Source organism: Accipiter gentilis, chromosome 15 (genome assembly GCF_929443795.1).
Source record: "Accipiter gentilis chromosome 15, bAccGen1.1, whole genome shotgun sequence".
Lineage (NCBI taxonomy): Eukaryota > Metazoa > Chordata > Aves > Accipitriformes > Accipitridae > Astur > Astur gentilis.
In genome coordinates this window covers 15789918-15806215 of record NC_064894.1, presented here as the reverse complement: position 1 = coordinate 15806215, position 16298 = coordinate 15789918, and the positions used below count along the sequence as shown (strand labels likewise).

The following is a 16298-nucleotide window of genomic DNA, read 5'->3' as shown; positions in this document are numbered from 1 at the left end:
TTAAGAGTTTGGACCCTCCATCATTTGTTGTGATGGAAAACCAACATTGCTAGGTGCTTTATCTCTGGTAAATTTTTCTGAAGTTGCAATGAACATATCTCTTCACAAACACAGCTGTCTAACTAGGGCTCTTAACTGTGATTTGATTTCAGTTGAAGGAGCAAAGTTTATGATAGCATTTCTCTTTACTCAAACAGAGTGAGGACAGAGCACACAGGAGGTGGAAGAAGAGGACCTCCTGCAGCCAGCAGCCATTATTTCAAAATGTAGAATTGCTCATTTTTATTTTTAGAGGAAACATCAAATGCACTGAAACTTTATACAGAGCCACATTTAGCACTAAAATAAGTTGCTGATACATAATTATAAGCGGAAATGACAATCTTTCATCACCCAATACACATTGTTTTTATTGCTATTCCTCTCATTATTTTTCCCTCTGAAATACATTTTAGAATACAGAGGTTCTCTGCGGAGACAGGAATCTACAAGCGTTCACCAGTAAAAATTGTTTAGACAATGAAATAGGCACAAAATCAACAAAATTCTATAAAAACGCAATTCAGCTCTGTGAAAATTAGTCTAATGGTTCTTGAAGGTAAAAAGATTCCTATTCCTTTCTTCCCTATTGTTAGGGTATAATTTTCGACAGATTTAATAAGCAAATCCAACAAGTCACATAAAAACGTATCATTTTCTATAATAATCCTGACAACAGCTATGCAGGACTTGTATGTCATTAATATCTTCGGTCACACACAAAAATGTACATCAAAGCACATACTCTCCTTAACAGGTTTGTATATATGTATGCTCTCAGCATGCCATGTTACTACAAAATCACCAAGGTCAATTTTTCAAAGTGAAATCACCCGGTGGTTTTATTTATTTTTTTAAAAATGAGTGATATCAGCAGCACCTTCACAAGAACTTTATTTCTATTTTGTTCTGCTTTACTATTTTAATGAGCCAAATAAGCCCTTTGACAAGGACAGTGTCAGCTTACCCTTCTGGGTGTCATAGCTTTCTCCCAGCTACTTCACCCCCACAGTTATCAAACATTAGCCACTGAAGTCCATGTTACGCATTAGTAAACCTGATTTTTCAACTCTGAAGCACTGCTAGAACCTCATTTTGATATGGACAGGCCCACTAATATTAACTGTGGGAACATTTAGGCCTTTTCCTGTCAGCAGACAGTTTACTTCTGCTTTCTCAAGTCCCATGAAGAATGTGCCTCAGAGGACACCATGACAACAACAAAGTTATGTAGGTATTTTAGGAGCTGGTATTTCTTTTGGCTGATTTTTCACAAGGGGATATTTTTTCCCCATTTCTTTTTTAAATACAAAACCAACAAGGAAGCACACTAGCAGAAGCTCACTCAGCTTTTTTGAGAATAGTTTCCCTTGTTTAATCAAATCACTTCTTCTCAATGATGTCAATTTTATTGACTTTGATCTAATCCCCACATGATAGGCTTCAGATTAATGCAGGACTCGTATTATTTTTAAGTGATGAGTTAATTTTTCAAAATCAACCAACTGTCCTAAGAATGTTATTTCTTTTCAAAAGTGACTTAAACACCGAGAGCCACATTTGTAAATGCTTTTAAGATCCCAAACATATCTCATGAATTGGGAATGTCAGAACTTCCTTACTACAAGACTAAAACAAACAAATTTATTATTTAAACCAACTAAATCACATGTGAAGCAAACTGAGACAGCTGCAACTGCTAAAAGGTGAACATCATAGAATTCAGACCTATACGGTTTCACATGAACACTAAAATAGGGTCTACCCTAAAGGAGCAGTCTGAAAGCTTTTCAGCACAGATTCTTATGTCGGAGACTGTGATCTTTCCATCTGTCATTATTATCCCACATACACCTCTAGATTGGAAGCCGCTTTACAGTGGCGCTTCTTAAGATCTTTTTGACAGATGTATTTATTGTAATTTCTTCCATTTCTTCCTGGCACGAGGGAGCCCAAGGTGATCTAAGGAGTATAAGGACCCCTTTGTCATAAGGCAATGAAACCCCCAGCTCTGCAGCCCACTCGCACATCTAGAAGCTGCCAAGGGTCTCCCTGTTGGAGTAAGCAAGGAGTGCTACTGCTTTTCCATCTCCTTGCCTCCTCACTATCCTGGAGCCACTAGTGTCCTGGTCCTGGGGCAGGAGTGATAGCAAGGGACAAGAGTTAGCCAGATGTCAGCAGTCATGCTGAACTAACCTACTTAACAGCAGGTCTAGACATACGAGTGCAAATTTACTTCATCTAACTTTACACACTTAGTTTAGGTACTTAACCCCAAAATTGGATTCTGGCTACCTTAACACATTGATGACAATTTGTATGGTTTTAGATAACCTGGAAAGCAATTTTCTTTCTCCATCTTCTTTGGCTCCATAATTACAAATAGAAGTAATGCTTCTACCAGCTCCCAAAGGAAAACTTACTGAAATATGGAGCTGGGAATTCTCAAAAGAGCTTCCCATTTTCTATCATTTTTCAACAAGCTTAAACTAACATTTGTGTCTCAATGGAAGGCATTAACTAAGATAGTAACAACAGACTGCCTCATTTGATCATACATGGTATCTGCTGGTTTTAAACTTTATTTATGTTCTTTTCTTTAACTTAAAAATGAAAGCAGTGTGTATTTCCAACCACGCCTGGCTTTCACAACAGCCAGAGAAACTTTCTTTTATGTAACTATATACCTGTGTATTAATAGAATTATAGTTCAGTTAACCTCCAATAGATCACTGCCACGAAGAGCATAACAGTCAACACAAACCCCTCCATAAGACTCATTCAAATGCAGAATGCAAGATCACAGAAGCACTCTTGCTGTGGGCCCACCTTGGTGTCCTCTTCTGGCTTTCCAAATCAAAACACACAACCATTACTTAGCTGAAGAAGTGACCTAAATTGAAAAGCTGTGGGCACAGCAGCCTTCCTAAATACTGGTGTGATGCCCTGTGCAGTTCTGAAGTATATCTGGGATAAATAAGGTGAGACAATATTACTGTAGGACACTGAGGCAAAAGTAATGCCCTCCAGTAATGCTCTATTGCTCACAGCAATAGCAGCAAAATAATCAAGTTTTCTGATTGGAACTGACATGTATCAAAAATAAAATTAGAAGAACACACAGTTGCTCCTAACAAAAAACCTAGTTTTAATATAGAAAATCCCTTTCTATACTGCTATTCTTTATAAATAACAGTAACAAGGTTGGCTAAGATTCAAAAAAATAACAGGTAGAAACTTTCAAAAGTTCAGAAAAAAGCATATATAAAGTTCGCAGAATGTTACTGTAAAGGACAAGATTAAGAGCCCATTACATTTAAGCTACGGCAGGCAAAGGGAGAAGGTGTTTCATAAAGTAAGGGGACAGTGCCAACAGGGGCAGCATTCATTTTCACTGCAAGCCAAAATGCCATTACTATTACAAATGATGCAGAAGTTATATCAAGTAAAACGTGTGTGACCCGAGCACATCAGCAGAGCAGAGCATGAGATTCAGCTGCCTCCATCCACTGCCTCAATCCACTGTAGCCTGCAGGAACCCTCTCTAGTCTGCAGCTCCAGTAGACACTGATCTCCTTGCAGATGCTGTGCCACAACTGCCAGCTTGGCCTATATATAAAAACGCTGCACGTGCCTATGTTTAGAAAAATGAATCCCACACAGTCTGGAGAGGCTGTAAGGAATATTACCATTGCACCCAGTCAATTCAGCTGAGATACCTGTGATTATGAGGATTAGCCTTAGGAAAAGGAAACATACATCCTATGATAGGCTATGTTTTCACACTATTTTTATTTGAGGATAACTATGTAATCTTGCTTGCAGCTAGTCATGATACACAGTACAACCATGACAGATCCAGCACAGTGGATACTGGGATTCAAGGGTGGCTCTTTGGCACTTTTATATAGACTATTCACGAAAAGAGTACTAAAAAGGGGGTGAAAACACAGCAAAACACACATGGGAAATATGCTAATTTTCCCATATAGCCTCACCAATTCACCTCGGCCTTGATATGCATCAAACTCCTTTTTTTCTCTCCTATGCCTCTCCTGATGAGAGACTGACAGCCACATTTTAGTGTGGTGGTTTTCTACTTAGGGTAAATACTCACTAGGGACAAGCATTAGACCACCAGACATGATTTCACTTATTGCCCAAGAGAGCACTTAAGCTTATTTCTTGAACAGTGAAAGGCTAATATGCTGTTTAAACACAATGTTGATTACTGAGATGCTTTCCTTCACTTACTATTTTATGTCGTTACTTGTTTTGCAGTAAAACTTAAGTTCACATTTAGCAAGGCACTTAGTCCACATTTCATCAAAACATATATATACCCCTGAGAAACATGAATTTTGCTCTCTCCATATTAAAAATTGTTCTGTTAAATCAAAAGATTGACAGAAAAAAAAAAATCAAGTACTGCACTGAAGGAACGGCAAGCTTGTACTGGAACATGACAACCCACTTTAGAAACTGCTGTTCTGCATAGGAAAATGCAGGCATCACTGGAGATGTATGGAAGATGTCTGTGGGCCTGTCTTCAGCAGAGAACTGTTCTATCATAATGGCCTGCTATAATGTGTACACTACAAAATTTCCTACAGTACTGAACTCTGTGGGATTTCTGCTGGAGAATACTTTTGGCCCTCCACAAATGCCACCAGGATATTCAATATGGAGCTCAAGTATAAGAAAAGGCAGTTGAAAATACGGCAGTTTTCTCTTCCTTAGAAAAGGATAAACAGGACTGTAATAAGAAAATTGGATTTATACATTTATTATTTTTATAAAATAGATGCTTAACAACTCATATTGACCTGTAACACTGTAGTCTTCCTGTCTCTTATTTTTCTACTTATTTAAGCAAAGACGCTTCTCTAATACAGAGACCAAAGACTGATTTGGCACATCACGTCCACAGTAACAAAAGGAATAACTAGTGCTACACTTTTGTATGTGGAACCATCTACTTTAGAACACAAGTTCACATGTTGCACACAAGCAAGTTAACAGGGCTAGAACATCTTGGGAGCCCAGCTCTGGAAAAGACACAACATAGTTGTGTGCTTTTTAGCTAAATAAACTACTCATGCAGTTTTAGCTACCAATTTTTCCTGGATTGCTTGCTTATCAGTTGATTGCCAAGAAACTGAGTCGCATAGCAAAGTAAAACACCACGAAAAAACTCCTAACCTTAACACCAGAGGAAGTATTGGCAAATACTAAAATTGATCTATTTTTAATGTTAGCTGCTTAAAAAAAATATATATCCTTTAACAATGTACTTAGCCAGTAGCAGAGAAGGAAGAAACTAATCTATACTGATCTCATGTTAAGGTTTTTTGCCAAACGTGATTCGAGAGTTCACCTTTGATCAAGCGCAGTATTTAATACAGTATCTTTTGACCAATGTACTGCTGGGAGACAGAATGATCTAGTAGATATTTCTATCTGTAACTATTAGTATGATCCTTGAAATATGAACAGTTAAGCCTTATGACAGTGAAGGTTTTAATAACAAACATGGTAAGGCATAAGTATATTACAACTAAGGCTACCATCGATTTTTTACTTAAATCTTTGGCTTGCTTTCTACTTGCTAAGGTTCCAACAAGAAGGCCTCTACTGCTAGATTTCTCTGAGAACACATTCTGTCTTACAGGGTTGGTTACCTTTCAATTATCAAGGGAAAGAATTCATCTGCTTCCTTAAAGTAGAGCCAATGAGCCTTTCCAATAATGGTCAATTATGAAAAGATTCACTTTTCACTTCATGATAAACTAGACGTTTATGTCCTCGTCATGACCATTTCCTGTGAAAAAAAGCATTCCATACAGCTCATGATGAAGAAGAAAAATACCAAAGAATTTGCTTTTTTTTCCCCCTCCAACTTCTTCACAGTTGTTCCTTGGTTTTCTTCATTATTTTGTTTAATCTTTTCTTCCATGTCACTGCTTTAAGTTTACTCACATTTTAAAGCAGCTGACAAATCATGTATTTCATACATACAAAATCATATTTCATAATCTCACATGCTAGTAAAATGTAAAAACTCAATATGCAAACAAATCCTATGCAAATGTCAACTAATAATCATTGTTACCAGCTTAGCCTAGCTAAAAAACCTCTAATGATGGAGACTAGTAAATTGCTCCAATTTTCACAGCCTACAGAGGTTTTCTGGTGGGCTCTCTTTTTGTTGTTTATTTAAGAAACACCTCATTATATTCCTTGTCTATTGTCTCTGCTAAAATTAAGACACATACATCAAGCCAAAGAGTTTTGTAAGATTTTAAGAGTTAGAAGAAAGAATGAACCACTTTGTTCGTCCACTTCACCCTGGTTTGGAAGTCACATTTTTCTTTCTGAAAGAATCAACAGGAATTACTGTAGTACTCTACATTAATCCACATCCTAGTATACTGACATTAATATTACTGTTTAACTTTCTCAAACTTGGTTTTTTCAAGGTTATATTTCACCATATTCACTAAAATAGGGCAATCATGAATTGGTAGTCTAACAAAAATCCAAAACGTGCCAGATATGAGCTACAGTCACTTCAGTTCAAATCACATTCAAGCATCACTGTGTACACATTTTGATGCATTAAAATAACTGCCTTAATCTTTATGTGCATTAGGATCGAATCGCCCAGTGGACATTGGGAATTTAAACTAGTGAAAATAACTGTGCTCTGCAGACAGTGGCACCCTTTCCAGAGGTTCTCTGAGGGAAGCTTTAATTTGTGCTTAGGGCTTCATGGAAGCCCTACCAGTAAAGGTGCCTTGGGGACATGCTGAATTCATATCACTATAGCACGCATACATGTATGTGTGCAGGAGGCCACACTAGTCACAGGTAAGACAGACAAATCAAACAGTAGCATCCCCCCATCAGCTTTTCTATTATCTGCCCCACTTTGTGCCAATTTCCTCCAGCTTCCCCAACACCTCTTGCTTTGCTGTTCTTCCTTAAGACATGGGATGGGGATTTGTCAAAGTCAATGAGCACTTTATTACAGTGAGAGTGCTCAGTAATGAACAATTCAGCAATTTAATGAGATTCTGTAGATCTGTCTCCAGCCTGTCCATCAAGTTTCACTTCTATAAAGCACCCTGACACTAATCCTCTGGCATACCCAATCTTCACCCTGGGCTGAATATTAGATTCTTCCATGGTATATTGCATTACCACTATAACCTTAGCAAAAATGATGAACTTAACTACACTTGAGGCAATATAGCTGGTCTGATTTGATTTTCTTCTATTGGGTTGACTATGAGGGAATTACTTATTTACTAAGATAAAGCAAAAAACCAGTTTCTTATTGCCCTCCGAATGCCTAAATTGGTAAATATTTATGCGTGTCTTTTAATTAATTCTGGGGACCTGGAATATTTATAAATATATATTTATTCCTGGTTATACAAACTGAATTAAAAAGACACACACACGTTTTGCCTGCAGCGGAAAACTAGTTTAAAAAAAATTCATCGGAACAGCATTAGTAACCTTTAGAGAGGCAATTATGATAACACTTAAATGGACAGTGTGGAGTTTGTTGTCACTCAGAAAACAGCATATTACCTATAAGTATCTCTCCCCAGTATGACCCTGCAACAGAAACAGAATCTTTGTCATATTTGCCTCATAAAGTGTTCATTGACCGGACTGCACACAATTAAGAAAATTATTTCTGAGTTCTTACTGCAAGACAGGACAATGACACAAGATTTAAGAACTCCCCAAACTTTGTTTCAGCAGGTTGCAGAGGGCATATTACTCTGGATACGCTTTCTTATTACTGAGCTGGCATTTGTATGGCTTTCTGCAGCAACTTTTCTAGCAAAAGTATACCCAAGCATGTAGCTAGGAGATTCCAATGACCCTGCAGAGAAATTATGATAAAACCCAACCGGCCAATCAGTCATGCCCCATATACGAACTTGTACATCAAAACCTTTTCTGATAAAGAGAATATGGGCTAGGAGTCCAGAGTATCGTGCCTTAAAAAACCAAACCAAACCCACCATCATGGGTAGTGTGCTGCAGGTCTTGTTGTACAGACTTCCTCCGGAGACTAGGACAGGAAAGAGTCTAACTTTTTATTAGTATTTGCAGAAAATAACATCTCTGTAAAATACTCAATAACCTAAAGCTTTAAAGTTTTGGAAACAAATATGCCAGTTACCAGCCTGAAAGATTAAGTTACATTTGCATACTGTCTTTGTGGTTTGAAGAGCTTAACTAGACATTTTTATTTCTTAAGAATAAATATTTTGTTCCAGCGTGGCGTTATTCCTCCACAGAACATGAAGGGCCCCACAGAGGAACACACATTTTACACTTTGAGAAAACGATGGTATATAAAAGAAATTATTTGCTTAGAATAATCCAAAAGATAAGTGGATAAATAACAGGGATTGAAATATAAATAGGTCTTCTGACTCTCAGTCTTCTCTGTTGGATCAATATTGACCCACTTCCTAAAAAGAAAGCACAAGTTTCTTTCAAGTAAGTTATATTCTACCTTGAAACACCCTGAAATACTTTCCTCTATAAAACATGACAGCAAAAAGGAAACAGAAAGAAGCGTTTGGGTAACCAACATTATAGACATTTCCTTCCACTACTATATCATGAATTGCAGTTTTTACAGACATATGATGGGAATGTTTCTAAGGATAGATTTTGGTTTAGTTTTTGTGTTTCTCTTTACAGGCTACGTGTTTTTTTCATATTAGGTTTCCCCTCCACACACACACTAGAGGTCACAACATAATGGTTTTATCTTGCTTATATACTATGGCTAGCAACCTTGGCCCTTTTCTAGATCCAGCTTTTTTAAAGGAAATGATCACCATCTTCAGCTTCTTGCTGCAAACCTTCCACTAAAGCCTCCACTCATCTCTGAACAGAGCAGCCTGTGTGATGATTCTCTAATTTGCTTCAGGCAAAGTCAGCTGTGGTGGCCTAAACAATTTAAATGACTTTTGAAGTTACACAGCTAAGTTTGTCTGAAGTGAATGGGAGAGACTACAGAAGCAGGTTTGCCACCAGACTTGTGGCATTAACCTCACCAGAGGCAATGATAATTGAGTTGAATGCATCAGCGATCTCTTCCCATGATCAGAGTTAGATCTCAAAGAAAATCTCTGGCTATATCTGAATAACACAAGTTAAGCATTAAGACAAATTTCTTTTTCAAACAAACTAATTGCATTAACACAACACAACATTTTTTGAATTTCATTTAAAATTTTCCCTTAGTTGTTACTCACAGTTTTTGCTCAAGTGCTTATTCTCCCTCGAGATTGCTCCAGGGTTTCAAAACAACAGATTACTGCTATGGTTTATAGAGTATCACACATTTGCTTGTTCACCCAACTCCTTACCTGCCAGATTTGTTCTTCACTGAGTGAAGTGAGTCTATCACTTTTAAAAACCTCTCGAAGGAGACAGTATGGGAGTGCGAGAACTTCTTCAGGATGACTCTTCAATAGCTCAGAGAGATGTTTTACTAAGAAGTCAACCACTGCATTCTCCAACAAAGTGAGGTTGAAGAGGTCCGCAAGCTTATACAGGTCCAAGTAATTAAAACTATTTAATTCCTAAACAAGCGAAACAAACAAAATATGTCTCAGAAAAAAACCCCAAACAGAGAACAAAAAAACCCCACAAGTCTCAGATAATGAAAAAAGGTTGTTCTTTTGGAGCTGTGGAGAAGGAAGGCAATGTAACTGGAAATTAATTAACACAGCCTCATTCAAAATGTATGTGTAAATGTTACCAGTACATATGCAAATATATATGATAGTACTAATTTATATTGCAACTGCTAAGGTTATATATGCATAAAGCATCTGTAAGAAATACGGATTTGTATATAATATAATAAACCAGCATGATTTACACTGTATAACAAGAGCTCACAGGAGTTAACAAGTGAATTAAAAAAAAAAAAAAGCATGTTAACTACAACGGTTTGTTACAAAGCAATTGTTTGTTCATTATTTACTGTTTTGATTGAGCTAGAGCACCTGTGTAGTACAACTTTTAGTTCCATGAAACCTCACAAAATATGAGATGCTGAGCTACATTTTATTACATATAAATTTATCTTCAATGAACAAATAGACCCTTTTTTCCCCAATCACTGATATCAACCTATAATGGATGTTGGCCTCATATTCCTTCTGCTGCTAGAAGAAGGGGGAGAAAATCTGCAGAGCCAAAAGCTACAGTAACTCAGGGCAGGAAGTTTTTTTACATCCTGGTAACAGATAACCTATATTTACAGGCTAACGTTTTCATCTTGGCATCCCTTGTAAATTAGCCAACTAGTGCTATTCTAGACCATACTGCTCCCTTCAGGGGAGAGGCCAAGAATTCATCCATATTAGCGAAAAGCACCCAGGATGTCTGGGAAATAAGCATGTTTACCCGTTTTCTCTGTTCTTGCTGTATGCTCTCACCTCCCTTCCTCTCCCCTCCGCAATCCTGGTTTTCATCTTCCAATTTACCGCATTGCTCCCTATCAGCTGCCTTCTCCTTGACCAGCTCCATGTGTGAAAATGACAAGAAGTCTTGTCAGTTTCACTTTGCTGGTTAGTTAACATAGGGACTAGAGCAGGAAAGAGAAACAGACTAAATTAAGTCAATTTCACTTTCACTGCTCTGCTGGATGGAATGGCAGCACCAAATGAAACTGACAAGAAATCTTGTAAATGTCAAATGAGCTGCACGGCTGGCAGATAGAGCAGAGCAACAGGGAAGATGGGAAAGTGCGAAGAGGGGTTTTTTTGGAATGTTTTATGGACTACATCTTGAACGTGTGAATTGGGTGGCTGTCCCAATGACTGTGGAGCTGTTTATGCATATGCAATGGAGAGTGGAGAAAGAATTTTTTTCACCTGCTTAGAGGAGTCAGTACTGGAGGAAACTGAAGCAAATTCCTGTGGAGGCTCCTGCTTGTTACATAATCTCCCAGTCTGAACGGCGCACCTTCCCTGGCAGAGTTGTACGTTAAAGATAAATCCTATCCATTATCTACTTAAACTGCCGCATACGAGTTTCACATTGTTTTCTTGGAAGAACAAAGAAAAGTTCTCCATGTTGTCAGAACAAGCACTAACAGCCATCATCCCAAAAGCCACAGATATTCTAGTGTCAATTCCTCTTCACGCTAACATAGAGGAGGTAAGGATAAATCCTCCCCAATTGCAGAAAGAAAGAGAACGGAATGAATTTTACATGAGAGGTATCTGGTCTGTGTGCTTGCTCAGTGATTTAATATCTGCAGATCACAGATGGTACCTCACACCACCACTTCTGTGATGGCCATGAAATGGTGGCAACAACACATAGGAGTAAAATCAAAGTAAACATCACAGCATTTGTCAAGCAACAACCATGGTTTATTGTCCCTGGTTTGGAAGACTATCTTTTCAAAGAACTCCCTGATTGAATGAATGCCAAACATCAAGAAAGAAATTTAGAAGAGCTCAGTGTATATTTATTGAGCTCTTTTGTAGTCAACAGCTATATCTGGGGAGGATTAAAATAAACAAATAAATAATCAAGCATTGTGATCTGAGGATCAACAGCCCATCTAAATTACAGGCCTGATCAAACCCCACTAAGTGTCAATGGAGAAGGACAGATGGCTCTTGGTAGACTTCAGAAGAGGACAATACTGGAGATAACATAATGAAGTCCTTCCTCATTAGAGAGAAACAGTAATATGACACACATGCAGTTTTCCCCTGAAAAAATCTTCACATTTTCAGTGAAACCTGAAAGACACGGGTAAGCCTTCATTTTTGGTTTGGGTATTTTTGATGATCCCCCCCTAAATTCCCCAATCCCCCTCAAATCAACACCAATTGAAGTTTTTTATGAAGGCTGTCATACAGTTGAAGAGGCCAAATATACTTATGGATGGATAAATAAACTCTCAGCAATTGTTTATTTACAATATTATTTATTTTTATGTGTTCACTTATTTCAGATGCTTATTTATTTATGTGTCTATTTATTTATTTATTATGGGGGCTTATTTGTTTACTTATTTTCATTGGTAAGCTTCAGAGGATTTTCGATGCTTTGCCTAACATAATGTGTTAGTGACCTGCTGGACTTAGGGTTTACTGCTTGATGAATATTGCAAGTATATTTTGTTAAAACTGGTCTTGGCCTTTAATCAGAAACATTTGTTTCTGGTTTGTAAGGTTAGAGTTGATCTACAGATTTGTATATCACAGCCAAAGAAGCAAAAGTGCATTAGCTTTTACAAATGAAAACTATCAGACTGTCGTACCAATATTCAAATCAAAATTATACAGTACTATATATTACTGTCTCTGTGATGATACTGGAGGGCAAAAATGTCACACTGAGATTGCAAGATGTATACCACAGATCAGATAACTCAGCTCTTTGTATGTGGTAAGACGTTCAGAAACATCAGACTAATATGTAGTAAGTTAGTTGCAAAAAATTAAAAAAAAAAAAAATGCCCCTTACTTTCTAGCTTTAAAAAAAATCCAACTGGAAGTATCAAAGCAATCACTGTCAACTCAGTCTGATGTGAATAGATTTTCAAACTAAACTCTTAATTGAATTAAAAACTTTGTTTAAAAATGAAATAGGTCACTATGTAATTAAAATCAGGTGTGGTCAGGAAAAACAGTTCTGGCAGCCTCTGTTTTCCACAAATTTTATTCTATTGTGTTAGAAGAGCAGCTACAAAATTCAAAAGTGTGCAACTTTCTGGTACTGTATCGCAGTATACGTTCTTTAAAAACTTGCAATACAAAACAGGCTTATGTAAATTATTGAAACTTTTAATCTTGTTTTTATAAACTTTTAAATATATGCCACTTATCTTTTTTGAACTGAAGGATGAAATATGAACACAAGCAGAACTGTCACTAAGAGCTGAAGAGAATTAGGGAAAGGTAGCGATCCTATCTCTTCTAATATGATGTATGTTACACTGCTGAAACACATTCAGACTAAGAAAATATGTATAAGATTATATATACAGATCTTAAAACTAACAGTTGAAGTAGTCCTAAAAATCCCACAGTAAACTGAAACCAATTTGATACATTTGCCAAATTATTTATCAGTACCTACTTCAAAAATGAGAAACTATCTTTGATCCTATGCATTCTACTTGCTATACATCCCCCTGCTTCCCCCCTCTCTGAAGAGAATCCATTGTTCTACATTACCGGTCTTCCAATTCAGTAGTATCAACCTTTAGACGCCAACCAATTTAACAATGAGATGGCATTTAAAACCCTCGTAAAAGAAAAGCAGTTTTCTGAACAAACAATCTGAAAGATGACAATATTAAATATTCAAAATAAATGATGTGACATTGTCCATGTTTTAATATGGAGGTGTATTTTAATATAGATATATGATAAATTGTCAAACAGGAATAATAGATATAAACATTGTATTTAAATTACTTCCAAATCCATCTTTATTCATTTGTACTTTAAAGAATAATTGCCTTGCACAAGCCACAGAAAGGGATGTAAGTAACAGATTGATAAATTAGAGTTAATCATAACCAAGTACACAGCAGACTACAATATACCTCTATTCCTCTGCTCTGTGTTATAAATAGCAGAAAAAGCACAAGGAGAACTAAGGGGAAAGAATGCATTTCTTTATGACCTTATTTGAAAGATAAACTCCTTGGGGAAATACAATTTATTCAGATTATCAAGACCCTGCTGTGCAAATCTACAGTCTGGGAGCACACTACAGAGATCAAACAATATTTACTTTATTCTGTTGGGTATAAAAGCTTTTAATGAATGCATAATTAAGACAGAAAAAGTATATACAGCTTTAGAATTCCACTGCCAAGCCAAGCCATTAATATCCAAAGTATCTTACCCAGTTGTAACTCCACCTGCTTCCTATTTAGATTACGACACTGTTATAAATCAAAGTATTAAATGACTAGCCCTGCTGCTATAACAGAGAAGTGTTGCATGGTGACACTATTTCCCCTTTTAGGAAAAGGGGTTCAGTGTCTTTAAAGCAAAAAAGGAAGTGTGAGGTCTCTGGGACAGGGACATGTTTTTTCAAAGTCCTTAATCAGCACCTAGCACAACAGGGTCTTGACCCTACAATCCTCCAGGTTCTCTGCTATGTTAAATACTAAGAACCAGCTGCATCATTCAGAAGAGAACCTTGACATAAATCATAGCAAAGACAGACTCTAAATAGATAAGGGATAGTAACAAAATGAAAAATTGTAGTGACAAAAATATACGTATTTGACAACAAAAAGGATCAACACAATTTTAAGAGAAAAGAAGTCCAGTTCTGTTGGTTCTAGCTCTTCCTTTCTATATCAAAGATTCTAGTTCTGCAAAACCTCACACATTTACTCAAGAACTAACAGGTCATGCACATACTCAATAGCATAGCAACAGACAAACGTATTTCATACTAAGCATAAGCACAAATCCTTCAAAAACTGTATTTTAGATCTTTGAAATTTTCCTCCACTAAACACCAAAGCCATCCAGTGGAACCATGAAAGACATTTTGCTGAAGCCTGGTCACAGTGGAACAGCTGGGTCAGAGTTTTGCAGTGTATAAAACTGTTTACATTTATTACAAGATCAGTGTTGACTGTAGATGTATTATGTATTTATAGGCACACTAAAGGACAACTTTTTGAGTGACTCATTTTATGAAATTTATTTTTCTGGTACATCACTGCTTTCTCAATACTTTTCTGTAATTCTTGCTTTTGTGTTTTCTTTTAAGCACGAAAAGTTATTTTGTATCCTTGCTGTTATTTCAAAGTAGGTCTGGAGCCAAGTACAAGAGCAACAATATCAAAACATTTCAGCCCTATTATTTTCCTTCTACCCTAGGAGAATTCATTTCCCTTCTCACTTAGCGTTTTGCTATATCTGCTTAGTTTTCAGTTTCGATCCTGCTGGTTGGTACTAGTAAGCACCCTCTTCAAAGGCAGGGAGGAGGCCTGTGACCTTCACAAGCACAGTGGAAAGACATGACATTCTCAGATTGCTCATGTGATGAGACATGTGTGGTCTTCGAAAAAGAAAGTGAAATGTGCCATATGCAAATACTCAAAACCAAAAAGGTAAACAGTTTCTAGAATCTCAGATAGATTAATCTAAGTTATTAAACAGTACAAATATTTTCAAATGGCAATCTAATTAAATATTTTAAGTAACCCTGATTATACATACCTTTCATATTGCATACATTATTATGTGTATCATGGAGAGAAATATAATGATGAAACATTAAGACTACACAGTTAAAGTTTCATGGTACCACAGGAACAACCACAGAGTTTTCAATAGCTGCTTTCCCCTGCTAAACAGATGCTGCTGTGGGAATTTTTAATATTTTTTTTAGTCCTTTTTTTTTTTTTCTTCTAACTGCACCTGGCACAGAAACTCCCCAAATGAACAGCCTCACATCTCACCTGGTTTCACATCTTGCCAGGAACGCCTGGCAACAGAAAACTGTAGCAATTGGTATTGTTTAACAAATAAAAATACAGGGATGAAACAGAATATGGAGATCATCTAACCCTTCACCTGGTCCTTTCATACCATTTCAGACAGTAGAAACCCAAAGGGAGGATTTAATCAGATTTACCAATGTCTACAGTTTTTGCCAATTATGAGAGCCTGTCTTTTTTTCAAATATGTTATGAGGAATGACATAACCCTGCATTCTTTACTCCAGCAGAAATCACAGAATATTGGTAGATAGTCTTTACAGATGTTTTATTACTTTGTATTTTTGCTAACTCTTTAGAGTTACTACAGTTCTTGAGGAAAGCTGAAAACTACTTGGCTAACCCATCAACCACCAGCAATCTTTTATAGTAAACGTTCACTTTTTGTTGTCACTAATACTGTCAAATTCAGACAGAGAAAGTTTTGTCCTTTAGACACCCAAAGTTCACAGGAGTAGCAGTTAAAAATAATTACCATCAAGAATAAAGAAAAATAGGGCTGCAGAATACTATTGCTTCCAATTCTTTTGTAGACTCTAATAACAGTTTAAGGCCATGAGAATAGAGGAGTGGAAGCCTATTCCCCTACTATACTAGACAAACTCATCAAATCATCTTCGTCATAAATTAAGAAAGATCCATCTTAAAACTTGCTCTCTTCTTGCTCCCAACTACTATTATGAGAAGGCTCAGCTGATTTCGAGACTCCATC

General features: G+C 36.8%; 1 protein-coding gene across 5 annotated transcripts in view; it reads right to left on the bottom strand.

The window, feature by feature from the left end:
• KLHL32 (kelch like family member 32) overlaps nt 1–16298 on the bottom strand; it is a 130395-nt gene that overhangs the window by 29863 nt on the left and 84234 nt on the right. For all 5 annotated transcript variants that reach the window (XM_049817648.1, XM_049817647.1, XM_049817649.1 and 2 more), the window contains one exon: nt 9447–9662. In XM_049817648.1, coding sequence (XP_049673605.1) covers nt 9447–9662 — 216 coding nt within the window. The remainder of the gene's footprint in view (nt 1–9446; nt 9663–16298) is intronic.